General features: G+C 38.6%; 1 protein-coding gene across 2 annotated transcripts in view; it reads right to left on the reverse strand.

Annotated features, from left to right (window-relative positions):
* FGD4 (FYVE, RhoGEF and PH domain containing 4) overlaps window positions 1-14,052 on the reverse strand; it is a 94,685-nt gene that overhangs the window by 33,839 nt on the left and 46,794 nt on the right. For both annotated transcript variants that reach the window (XM_032205387.1, XM_032205395.1), the window contains exons 2-3: window positions 8,423-8,587; window positions 344-524 (exon numbers count right to left, since the gene is read on the reverse strand). In XM_032205387.1, the coding sequence (XP_032061278.1) occupies window positions 344-524; window positions 8,423-8,587 (346 nt within the window). The remainder of the gene's footprint in view (window positions 1-343; window positions 525-8,422; window positions 8,588-14,052) is intronic.

Consider the following 14,052-nt stretch of genomic DNA (forward strand, 5'->3'; position numbering starts at 1 on the left):
ATCATTTAGGATTTTCTCCAAAGTTTCATTCTTAAATCAGCACTTATTTCAAATCACTGTTTTTTTCAGGACGTTTTTAAAAATGTTGAGAGAGGTATGTGTGTGTGTGTGTGTCTGCTCACTTTAAAGAAAAATTAAGACTAGGGCCTCATGAAGAAGCACAGACCTGTACAGATCATATATACAATTGGTTCACACCATTTCAAAGCATGCAGTTTTGCCATCAGCTCCTCTGGCAGGGATAGTTTTGAGCACCACCATACTATCAACATTATTTACACATTACTTGAATGTTAAGCCACACATGACAGAACTACAAAAGAATTAAAATTATACCACATACCTGCCTCCTTCAAAACGATGGATGAGATCTGACACTTTACTGGACTTTTCCTTTGTGACACTAGGAACAGGGGTAGTTGTATCTTCCTCCATTCTTGGCTTCTGACTTGATAAAGCTTTATGCCTAGGGGTTTGGTATGTAACAGGTGATACCTTCTGCAGATGAATTGGCTTTGGAGGCACTGCAAACAACAGTAATGGTGATCAATCACTCAGGAGTTGTTTATTTGAATTTCCAGAACACATATCATATTTTTGCATAAGAATTTATCACAGTAATTAAGAAGAGAATCTCTTCGATTTACCCAACCTTCAAGTTGTTTTATGAATACAGCAACTTCATACACTTATGTACTTTGTGGTATCAGACATCTTGTTACGTTTTGGCCAGGCCCAGAGTGGTGGCGCATGGACTTAAATCCAGCTGACTGAGTGGCATTCCCACAGGGTCAGTGTTTGGGTCCATCCTCTTTTATATCTTTATTGATGATTTGGATGAGGGAATTGAGTGCACCTTCAGTAAGTTTGCAGATGACACCAAGTTGGGGCAAAGTGTTGATCCACTGGAGGGTAGGAATGCCCTGCAGAGGGACCTGGACAGATTGGATCGATGGGCAGAGGCTGATGGGATGAGGTTCAACGTGGCTAAGTGCCAGGTCCTGCACTTTGGCCACAACAACCCCATGCAATGCTAAAGGCTTCTGGCAGAGTGGCTTGAAAGCTGTGCAGAAGAAAGGGATCAGAGGGAGGGAGGGGGAGGTCAACGCTTGCCTGAACATGAGCCAGCAGTGTGCCCAGGTGCCAAAGGCAGCCAACAGCATCCTGGGCTTGTATCAGGAACAGAGTAGCCAGCAGTACCAGGGAAGTCATTGTCCCTCTGTACTCTGCTCTGGTGAGGCCACACCTTGAGTACTATGTTCAGCTTTGGGCTCTCCTTTGGTTCAAGGAGGACATCGAGGCTCTGGAGCATGTCCAGAGAAGGGCTTCGAAGCTGGTGAAGGACACAAGTCCTGTGAGGAGAGGCTGAAGGAACTGGGGTTGTTTAGTCAGGGGAAGAGGAGGCTCAGGGGAGACCTCATTGCTCTCTGCAACTATCTGAAAGGAAGTTGTGGGGGGCTGGGGGTTGGCCTCTTCTTGCAGATAACTAGTGATAAGGCTAGAGGGAAGGGCCTCAAGTTGCACCTGGGGAGGTTCAGGCTGGAAATGAGGAGACATTTCTTCTCAGAAAGAGCAGTCAGGCACTGAGACAGGTTGCCCAGGGAGGTGGTGGAGTCACCGTCCCTGGAGGTGTTCAAGGAAAGGTTGGACATGGTGCTTAGGGACATGGTTTAGTGGGTGATAGCAGTGTTTGCGGGATGGTTGGACAAGACAAGCTTGGAGGTTTTTTTCCGACCTTAACGATTCTTTGATTTCTTGAGTGGAAGCCAAACCACATGCTACTTGCCAAGCTAAAAGCTGCCCCATCCACCCCCCCCCCCCACCCTTTTTTCTCCTTCTCCTTTTTGGTGTTCTGCATTAAACACATATGCTGCCTCCATAAATACAGATTTTATTCTGAACAGGAATTAGTCATAGGATCTAGGCATGTTGTGGAACTCAAGAATCTCTTCCCAAGAGAGATTTAAACTGCTGCCCCTTAGCCATCGATGCTCTCATTCTTTACCTTCTCCCTCATTACTTCAAAGCTAATTGTCAGTGGAAAAGAGATTCGTCTTCAGCTTCAAGCTTCCTTTTGTTAGTGAACCTTTGTCTATTTATACTGCTGAAAATTTGGCTCCCCAAAAATATTTTTCATTTTTCTAATTTTTTCCACAATCCCTACCATAAGCTTTTATTAGATAGTTAATGATCAGCCAGTGTTTAATACGGCAGTGACTAGAAGGTAAGTCACCGCCTATGGCAGCAGATGCTCCTTGGGCTCGACTGCTATGCACTTCGACTGAAGGCACTGCATGAAGGTGTGCCACAAAGCCTGGCCCTCCAGCAGGTACCTGGGACTTGCCAGGGAGCATGCACAAGGGAAAAGAGGTAAGAATGTGCATTGGCAAACACACATAACTTACACAACATATGAATAAGCACTGCTACAGGGTGCACAATAGATGGATGTGAGAAAGCCATGCTTGTCACATCCATGATTCTAAAACAGCTTCCTGATTTACCCTGAAAAAACTGTGTGCCATAGGAATTCGCTTCAATCCCACCAACCAGCACTTGAAAGTGGTGGCGAGTAAAGTCTTGCAAATATACTATCACAGAATATGATAGATTTGAAGGGACATTTAATTTAGGATGACTTTCCACCTCCTACCTTAGGTTAAATTTATAGAAGGTAACATTTTTCTGTGCATCTGATAACTAAATTGTACTCGAGAGAGATTGCAGAGATAATTGCAGTCTGAAAAGTACCATGAGGGACACTGTGAAGAAATGAAAGTACCACAAAAAGCTTAAGACTTCAATCAACTATAACTGGGGACAAATGAAATAGAGGAAGAAGAAAGGAAGTCATTGTAGATCAGTTTATTTAATGTGTATGTGTGTACCCTTGGTTCTTTTAAGCTTTGTTCCTATTTAATAAAACAAGCTAAAAAGGAAGTTTGTGAAAGGATCCAGTGCAGCAAAGACAACTGAAAATATTGTAATTTTCAAATAGTTACAACACAATCCTGAAACAAACAGAATATAAAATTGTGTAAGTGCTTGAGTATATGTGCTAACTGAAGCCTTCCTTGTGGGGCTGTGTGCATTTGCTCACCCGCAGCTGAAGTGCTGTGGAACAGTTTCTCCTACACTCCGTCTTCCCAGGGAGCTCTGAGAATGCGTGGCAGAATTAGGCCAACGAGCATCACATAACTGTCAAAGCACTCAATAGGTTACTGCGCTGACAAAGGCGATGGGACAGCTGAAAAATGTGAGACAAGTGGGCTGGGAAAAAGCAGGCCACATAATTGAGCGTGGGCATTGCCATTTCCCTGGGGTAGGAGACGAAAGGGAAAGAGGATGTTGGGTGGGTTTACTGACCAGCACTCGGCTTTTTTATAGAAAGGCTTCTTGGAACTCATTGTGTAGAGCCCGCAGTCCTGTGAGTTTTCTTACTTAATAGACTCGTACATCAATTCTTTTGTACATCTCATAATAAGTTAATATCCTCACAAGGATATATTAAAGCTACTAAACTTGAGGGAATTAGTGTCTACTAATAAAGCAGAAAGAATTAGTTGGAAGCTATTTTTGTAGGGGATCCATTGGGACAAAAATCAAATTCTAGGACATTCTGTGAAGGGATTGCACATTTTCGTAGCTATTATTAAGGAAAAAAAAGGAAAGAATTACCAACATAATATTTCAGTAGGGTAAGCTTGAGGAATCTCTGGTCAAACTGGACAAAACCAGTATATCAAAAATTCCTGTGACGTCTTCAGAGGAGAACCACAAACCAAACGGACATACCAAATCCCCAGTGTGAGTTATTTTCTTCTTTATTTCCTATTACCATCTAACAGACAGCATTTCCCATAGTCAGCTGCTGCTGATGCTACTATTACTTTTAGAAATAGTGCAGTGGGGAAAGGACAGTCACAAGATCAATGAAAAGAAAAGCACAATAGTATAAAAAGCCCTGCAAACCTCCCTGTAAGGTCAACCTTATTAACAGGAATTATAGAAAGCAAATTCCATTAATTCTTCTCTCAATGTACTTCTAAAGTGTTTTGTTTTAATCAGATTATTTTTTCAAAGTTCACACAGCAAGGATTTTAAAGAAAAGAAATGAGAAAAGACCGGCCTATTGTAATATACTGCATAATACAGAGCTCTGTCAAATCTATGAATACTCTTGTCTCTACACTTTAGAATTTTGAGCTTATTAGGAGATATGAACAGAATATTCTGCCTGAAAAAAATACAAAAAACAAAAACAAAAACAAACAAAAACAAAACAAAAAACAAACAAACAAACAAAAAAACACACACAAATAAAAAACCTTAGTATACTCAGGTAGCTGCTACTGCATTGTGCTAACTGAAATATACAATCAGTGTTTAAATTGTAGTCCCTAGTTGTGCATTCAACTTGGTACAAGCATAAGGAGATGCGAGGTAATTTGAGACACCTACAAATGGCTCAATTGCTGCAACAACCTCTGCTGACAAGAAGGCATATTATCAAAGTCTATCACTTCTCTTAGAAAGCATGGTCATTCCCCCTCTATGCACTTAAATTATGCTGGTTAAAAATGCTGCCACATTTTAATTCAATGAAAATATAAAAACAGTTCCTGTGGTAAGCAACCACAGTTCTCCTGGCTGAGTCATCTTTGTCTTTTTGTATGATCCATCACCTTCATGAGGATCAAACGAGCACAGCTGGACAGATACTGAAGACTTACAGTAGCAAGAACAGTATAAAATAACCAGTAACCTAGACTCAGCAGGAGGAGGAAGAATGTCAGCTCCTCTTTAGGATGTACATTTCCACATTTTTATATCGTGTCAGAACAAGTGTCTTTCAAAAACATATGAAGAAATAAAACCAGTAACACTCAAGTGTGTTTCATTCATTTATATCCTTTCTGAAAATTAGGTTTGGAAACTAGGATTTTGTTTGCAAAAAGAGACATTGCTACAGGTTTTGGTTTCTTAAAGCACCATAGTTTGGAGAAGTCTATCTGGTTCTCAGTTTCAGTCCACTTCACCTTAATTGTACAAGTTTCCTTTGCCAGAAAAAATCTACACTGCACACCTTTAAGAGGTTTTTCAGCTTTTCTGGGCCCAGGCCACCAAATACCTTAAAAACCATGGACTAATTTATAATTAGCAGAGAAAGGAGACCAGGACTAACATGACACAGTAAATGCACTTCAGCTGACCAAGTGTTGAATATTTGTGTCCATACCATTTCATAGTAGCACACACCAGGCCATCTTCTGGAGCAGCACATAATCTCCAACCCTAACAAAGAAGCCTCTTTAGAATCAGCAGGAGATTCACAAGTACTCCTAAGTGCTCATTAGAAAAATCTAAATGAGCAACTGATGTGCAGTCCTCAACTGACAAGATCCTTCATTGCTTTGAGGAAGCATTGACACTTAACAGATTTTCCTTCCTACAACAATACTGGCTGCTAGAGACAACAGTTTTAGTGTCCAATACTTCGTAATTGGGCATCATATAAAGTTCATAAAAGAGGTTAGAAGAAAAAATTCGGAATAGAAGAACCTAGAAAAAAAAAAAAGCATCAATTTGTTCATGTGACTCCACATGCAGTCTGCTATCGCTAGGTCCAGATCACTGCCCAAGTATTTGTAGGTGAGAGCAAATGTCAAGTTTTCTAACAATTTGCTTCATTTCTTGCACATCACATTTGCCCCAGAACTCATTAGCGTATTTTGCTATTTCCAGTGACTACCTCCAGTCTGGATTCACCCCTTTATCACAGAATGTACCATGCTGATGCAAAGGCAAAGCACCGTGTTTCACAGCTGGTACACACTGTGACTGCTTTTCTCTGAGGTCAAGGCTTCTGCACTTAACTCCCTAACTGGCCTTCAGTCACCTTCTGCTTTCATTCCAAATTTGCAGACTTTCATGAATCAACTTCTACTTAGCACAGAACTCTGACATATGAATTGCTAAATTGTTGATAGAAGGAATTACTGGGGAACAAAAATTGCTTTTTATTTATTTATTTATTTATTTCCTACTATCAATGTATCAGACAGCTACTTTGTCTTCTCTTTGAAATGCCAGGAAAAAAAAATAATTTGAAAGAATTTTATATTGGATTCTGTGCAGAAAAAGCATTCACTTGCTCTAACTGCCCTAAGAAAGCGGTTTCCAAAAATTTAAACTACTACTCAGTGACCAAGTACAAAGCAAAGCAGGTTCAGAGTCCACAGTTCATTTATTTCAAGTGCAAGATTTTGGACATTCTGCCTCTATATGAAAGTTAAGCTTATTAAAAATACCCATACCCCACTTATAATCCAACTTCAAAGTGTTCTTTCTCTCTCTCATTTTAATTGTATACATTTTTATAGGTTAAATGAAGGTCATTTCACAGTTAATTCATCAGCAACCAAACACATCGGCATTTCGATTCAGGTCTGTGATCTTACTTCCTTTCATTACAAAAGGACATTTAGTATTTGCAAGACTAGAACAACAATTTGGAGAAACATTTCCTGCTACTATAAAACTAAAATGACTTCATACCTGTACGTTAATAGCTGCTCAAAAAACAAACAAACAAACAAAACTCAGTAACATTTAAACTAATAAACTAAATCAATTTAGTTTGCTTAAACAATTTGGTCTCCCAAATGCTGATCTCATTTATTCTATTTTGTTTTGCTTCAATTGAATTAAAAAAAGCCCAAACAAAATACTCCGTAATTTTGATATGCAGCACACATTTAATAGGAACAGAGAGAGACATAGGCTCATGAATAGAGCATGCACAAAATACTACTCATGACAGTATTATTGTATAGAATCTCCACAGCTGCATTTCTTAGACTATGACATTACTCCTGGCTATGCCACTTTTTGGAGCAAGCAATTTTGGCATAAATGAAGTCATGGCTACAAAAGAGCAACAACAGCTATGTAACGCCTTGAATGAATGAGGTTCAATAATATCCAATGCCTAATTTATCTAACAGATGAAATCTATACCAAGTGGGCTTTGTTTTTGAAAAGTTTAAATCTTTTTATTCATTGCCCATTTCTCTTTTAAAATACTTTTATTGGGAAGAACATGTGGTCTCTTGCTAACTTAGCTTTGGAGAATGCTTTTCAGAACCCTAGGAACTGGTGCAGAAAGACCACTCTGATAAGCAATGTTTACATATGACTGCCAGTATTGTTCACTGAACTAAAAATGTTTTATCAAAGGTTAAATAACAACAAACAACATAAAAAAATATTTACTTTGCTCTCATTCTCCCTAAATAAACAAAGCTTTTCAAAAATTTCTTCCCCTCCTTAACTCTAACTACTTAACTACTACTTAACTACTGCAAAATTCTTCAAGATTCATTTTCCCATGGACTGATGCACAGATTTTTTAAATCCACAACATGATGAGTCTACATGATTTTATTTTCTGTTCATAGTTTAGATGTGATCTAGTTTTCTCTAAGTGACCCTAGCTTCTGCCATATCAGCGCTGTCTCAGAATCCAATTCACTGAGCAAAATGATATCAGTCTTCAAAATTCACTTTTTTCCTTTTGAGATGAAGTTCCTACTGTACATCGCTACTAAAAGACATCAGTTCAGATTCTCTTTGAATTCAAGATTTCCAGAACACAGGGACTCTGTTATGATCAACCTCAGCAGAATCATCAACGTTACTGAGAAGACCACATAAAAATAGTTAGAGGTATAGATATGTAATTTCAACATGTAGGTTAGAAACCTCTTCGTCTTCTAAAATTGAAAATGCTATTTATGGACAGGAAGAAGAGCAATCTACTACTCTGCAGGACATGCTGTACAGCTTTTACTGTGCAAGCACCGAGTTCCAATCTCTTTCCACATAATCCTACCTGAACTGAGCTCAGCTGAAATCTCAAAGGTCCTGAATTTCCTCCCTGCTGTGAAGTCAGCCTGCCAAACACTATCTCATTCAAAAATAGTATCACAACCTTCCAGCTCAAAAATGGTAATCCATATGAAAAACAAGCCCTGACATCAGCTTAATATTAACAAGGGACTTGTACATGTTTTCTCATCTCTAACTACTAGCCATAGCCACATCTTGGGCACCAAAAGACTTTCACACTTGCTGCCTGGCAGTAAGTGCACGGCAAATTGCTAGATACTTAAGATGCAAGCACCATCTACCATTTTTTAAACCATGTTAGTCCAATCTTTCTTCTGAGAACCTTTTTCAGCAAAATATTACTTCATCAGAAACTACACATTCAAAGCATTTACAGAACATTTGTATTTCCATAGCAAGTTTTTACCCCATTATTTTCTCTTCAAGAAGTACAATTCTTTCAAGGTGCTCTGTTTCTCTGAAAGTAAGATGAAGAACAAATTACCAAACTGAAGTATTTGATACTATTTACCTTGTGGCTTTGGATTTGAAGCTGAACGTGGGGACTGGTTGACTGGCACACTTCCATTTAATCCCTGAGCCGCTTCATTGCGTGCATTCTGCTCAATTAGCCTGGTTGTGGCACTCACTGGGCAAGATCTAGACGGTATTAAGGACTTTGGACAGATGCTGCTGCCTGAAAAACAAATGCATTCAAAAAAACAAGAGTTAGAAACAGGATTAAATGCAAAGTAGAATGACTACAAACACACGTTGTAAGTGCTAACACTTCTCCACGGAGAAAATTTGAATACCCGTCTTCACTTTGAAGAGTGTCTTATTGTAAAAATATGCTTTACCTTTCACTCAAACTTATTACTTCGCTTAAATCTTGAAGAGTTGCATGTATTAAATATATATATAGACACATGTGTGTATATATATATATATATATATATTTCCACCATGGATAGCCTAGTATCTCCTAGAGAAAGCTTACAATCTCTGACTTCTTCCCATCTGAACTGTCAATGTGCTTGTTCAATAGAATTACTGAAAAAACAGCATGTTTTTCAGCCATTCTATTTCTGTATCCAAAGTGTTTACAAAATGCTATACATTCAAAATATTTCTTTTATTATTGAGGGTAGCATCCAAAATTTGCTAAATGTCTTTTTTTTTTTTTTTTTTCTAGGCCAGAGCAATTACTACAGACATTAAAAAAAAAAAAAAAAAAAAAAAAAGAGCAAAACACAAAGCAAGCGAACTTCTACTGAATTTTGTCCTAGCAGGACAGAATTCATTCTAATTGAGAGATATGCTGCTATTTGTAAGAAAGCTGGATGCAAAAATAAAGCAAAACATATCTAAACAACAGAAACTGTAGTAAAAGCATGTGTTAGAAAGGTACTTCTGTAAGCCTAAACCATGCATTTTGTTTTGTGGGTGTGGAAGTTATTCATTCTGTAAACCTTATCAAAGACTTAAAATACTACATGAAGGACCTGGAAATCTCACTTAAGTCAGTATTCTTCCATTTCTGAATCAAAAAATCCACTTTTTTTTTTTTTTTTTTTTTTTTTTTTTTAGTCGGGAAGTGCAAGGGGAAGTCTGAAAATCCATTTCTCATTTTTTGCACTGTTGCCATAATTATTTTCATTTTCACAAAATAATTAGGGTAGAGTTTGAATAGTTAAATTTATTGCTTTTCTTTGCCATCATTTTACCTCTGCTTGCTTGCGCTAGCAGAAATGAAGTACAATTGGGGTTTTGTTTGCTAGTTTCCAAAAAAAACTAATTCAAAACCCAGCCAACCATTTCATAAGGCAATCCTCTGTTGTCTTCTGAAAAACAACTGGTCTGCAGAACCTAGAAGAGCTGATATAATGCATCTTCCTATCCCGAGGCAAAATCCATTATATCAAGCCATTCTTAGCAACAGCCAAGCCTACTCTTAAAACAGCAGTGGAAAGAGATTCCACAGCTATTGCTTAACACTGTTTAAAGACTCTTCAATACTTTGTGGATTGCTACAGTATTTTCAAATACTTATTTCTTAGAAGCTTATTATCTTTTTAAAGACTTCAATAGCCCTACACTAAGAAGCTGCTTCTAAAATAATGGAGGTTTGCAAAGGTCCATGAAGAGATCAACAACCCACACAACCAAGGCACCAGTATTGGGATCACAACACATGCAGGACACCCATGGCTGCAACACAGCACCATTCCCTCTTCTGCTTCATTCAGTTACCCCAAGAACATAAAGGTGGCTGGTTCCAGAACAAGGCCAATTTAATAATTTAATAAGGCCCACCAGACATTTGTGATCTTAGGAGGAAATTCTTCAGCTGTGCTTCTTTGGGTATCTCCAGATACAAAAAGTTGTCTTGTACTACGATGGGAGCTCTGTCCCAGACCATTCCACATTACACCAGGATATATCCCTTATATACCTTAAGTGCCATCTCCACCTCTCCTATTTAGGTTGGAGCATTGAAAGTTCTTGGCCAGACCCAGGGGATGGCATGGGGGTTGTATGAGCAAGTCTTCCCCATCTCCATCAAAGAACTGACAGGCTGAGCTTCACTCTACCACAGAAACCCATGCCATATTGCAACTGTTCACAGTCCAATTTGGAAATCCCCAACTTACAAACAATTTTAAGAAAAAGTAACTCCTGGCAGGATCAGTACATCCCACACATCAGGTAGTCTACTGAACATACATGAGAAATCAGTCTTACAACTTTGCAGTGAGGGTGAAAAGTGTGATGTCTTAGAGCTTTCTGAAAACTGTTCTGTCTGTCTGCAGATCTGACAGCTCACTTCAAGATTTCCACCTCCACAACTGCAGATCAGTGAGAGGCATTGCTACTGCCAACTGTTCAGGCCAAGGCTGGAAATCGCCATCAAAGTACTACCTTATTATTCAAATTCCCTGAGAAAACAAGGTACTGCCAGGGTCAGAATTAGAACATACTTTACACATGCAACGTGCTTTCTCCTGTTTAAGGCTATCACTCACCCAGACACAGAGCTGCTGCTGAACAGGGCAGTTCCTTCTCCCTCCTTGTCAGTGACTACTCCAGCTTCTCCTCCTGGCTACTCCTCCTAGGCTAGCACCAGCAATTGTGGAACCACGCATTGAGATGAGCAGCAGAAATGAAACAATTGAAAGCTGGATTTCGTTTTAGACAGGTGGGTTCACTGAACCCATGGCCACTCCAGCACCACTGCTGGCACAAGGGAAGAGGCAGGAACATGGCTGGCAGGGGGCAAGCCAGCTCCCTGTTGCAGCAGTCCTTACTTCAGTCTAAGTCTATCATTTAAATGCAACCCTAGTTCCTCAAAGTAACTATTCAGGCTTGGATTCTGCCTTGTTAACACACACACACACAGCTTTAGCACAAAGTCTCACAAAACCAGGAACATCTGAAAACAAACTTTTAATGCAAAAACATTGGTCTGCTTTAAAAATCAGTTTTGTTGTCAGCATCCCCCCACCCACCCACCCTACTAGCACATGCTCATTGCATTCAATGCACAAAAGCCATTTTGCAAAGCTCCTCCACTGTAATACAAGCAACAGAAGAGGTTGCTTCTTTGCAGCGAGATCTTCTGCAACCGCTGATAAAATACAAAACTCCAAGAAGCATTCTGACCTAAAATATACTCTGGTTTAACACTCCTAATGATTCAACACTTGGCGAGTGCAGGGAAGAAGAACATCTTCAAATTCATTATTGTTGCACAAGCCATTATATGAATGATTCATTCTGTCTGGAAGACTTATTTGCTGCAGATTGATACGCTACAGATATTCAAGACGTATTTCAAACAAGTAATTCTGTTAATCATTCCACATCCCCAAGCCACATGTTTTGAAGAGTAATATAGCTGCATCAGGATGAACAAAGTACATTCATTTACAAAGGTAAATGAAATTTTAGCCACACCGTACTTCTATACAGAACTGTGTAGTCACATTCTCTGGAGGAAAAGCACACTTTAACATCCCAGGAAATCTAAGCCCTAGTTTCTTGCCAGTGAAAGATACTACCTTCCAGGTGATGTAGGTAGTAAATAAATAAATGTGACAAAAATCTGTAGTGAATATTCCTGTATTTCTATCTAATAACAAAGGCTTGCAAGTATATTTTAAGAAAAACCCCAAACACGTTATTTTCAGCACGTTCAAAAATACCAAACGTTTGCTCCACAAGCAATTCTGCTCAATTCTGCCCATTTAAGCAACCAATCTACCTTTTAGAAATTAAATCGTTCCTCTGTAAGTACAGCTTATTTATTTATTTATTTTTTATTATATACAAAAAGGCAGGCATGCTGCAAAAACCTGCAGTTTCTACTGGGCTGAAACAGATCCCCATTGTGATTGTTTTTAATCTGATTTAAGAAACACCTGTGTATTTCTGCAATTTTATATATTATAATAACAGAGAGATTTTAACTGAACTCAGACATGCAATGAGCAAAATACTACTTGCCAGTTACTGTATTCGCTAGTACAGGACTAACACAGCCTGTTATAATTGGGGATGATTAAATACATTGAAGAGCAGAGAAAATTAAAATGGAGGCAGGCAAGAATGTAAATGAGAAAGAAGAGAAATAACTAACAGAAAAGAAAAACAAACATTTTAAGTTTGATAAGTGCTAAGTTGTTTTGCTTATCATCTGCAAGAAAATTAGAAGATGTTTGAAGCTAGGAGATGCATTATCTAATTTTTCAGAGTATTTTAATTAAAAATAACTTGGAGCCATGAGCATTTTAGACAGTCAACCAGCTTGAAATGCCAATAACATGAAAAAAAGGCTTGTGTATTTACAAAAGGTTAAAGTAATGTTTTAGTATTGCATTGGTCTTCCATCAGGAGTTCCATGAGCTTGAGGAAAATAATCTCAACACCATCAAATTTTCTATGATACCCACTTTTATCCCTGCATCCGTATTGCTCCAGTACCCTCTAATTTTTACTGCCATTGTGATTTTCTCTTGATTGTACATTCTGATTGTACAAAATGCAACATTTCCAGATGTAACCAAAGCCTACGGGGCAAGGGTTACTATCTCGGGACTGGCAGGAGGCAAAATTTAAGTCTCAAAAACAGTTTTATTTCTCTGAAAACTACACAAATATATATAGATATAGATATACACGATGCATTAAGTCCCAAGAATACCTGCCATAATGATTGTGATTTTGATTTAATATTGCTAGATATTTTCACATAACTTCAATGCAAAGCTTCTCCCTTCCTATTTGCCTCAGACGCACATGGAGGTTCAGCTAATATTCTCCCTACCAAAGCCTTTAACTAAAGCATTAGTTTATCAACAGAAATCTAGGCATACAATCTCCTGGTAAACTGAAAACAATATTAAGTAGTTCTGACACTAAAAAGATTCATTCAAACATCCACTTACTTCACTAAATGCTACAGGAGCCATAGCAGGGCCAGGGCAAGAACGAGCTGTTTCCTAAGTACAAAGAAGAAAGCAGCCAAAGGACTCTTGCACAAGCAGTTACAATAACAGATTTGTTGAGGCCTGAGCAGGAAATCTAGTAAATCAGGTCATGGATTTTGCCCACAGCTGTGTCCAAACCTGCTCTCAAAATTAAGTTTTTAGTAACTCAGTGCCTACTATTCACAGGCTTGCCTTGTTTGTGAGGAACCGATAGAATACTTTGAGGCATATACTGCTAATTACATACCTAAACATGTTTTAAGAATAACAGCCTGCAATAAGCCAAAGCTCTCTGAAAATCTGGAGTATGGAGGAGGTGAATAGGAAGCCTGGAGGTCCAAGTGTCTCTAATGAGAACAAACAAAAAATGTACCTTCTTCCAAATTCTGTTAAATGCTATCCTCTGAAGTTAATTATGTATTTATGTTTTGATACACTGTCCCCTCTCTATCATAGCGATGACAGACTTGTGAATGCTTTGCAACTTCAGAATAGTACAAAAATTTCACACTGATACTCTGTTCTGTGCAGATGAGCTCTAAAGGTTAAACGTCAGGCAGCGTTTATTGTGGTGAGCCACTGCTGAAATACTGCAAGCAGTTGATAATGCAGTGCTCTAAAAAGAAAAAAATAACTTGCTGAAGTCAGGAGGGCTGTGTAGCTGAAGAAATTA

The sequence above is a fragment of the Aythya fuligula genome, chromosome 1 (assembly GCF_009819795.1).
Source record: "Aythya fuligula isolate bAytFul2 chromosome 1, bAytFul2.pri, whole genome shotgun sequence".
NCBI classification, from domain to species: Eukaryota; Metazoa; Chordata; class Aves; order Anseriformes; family Anatidae; genus Aythya; species Aythya fuligula.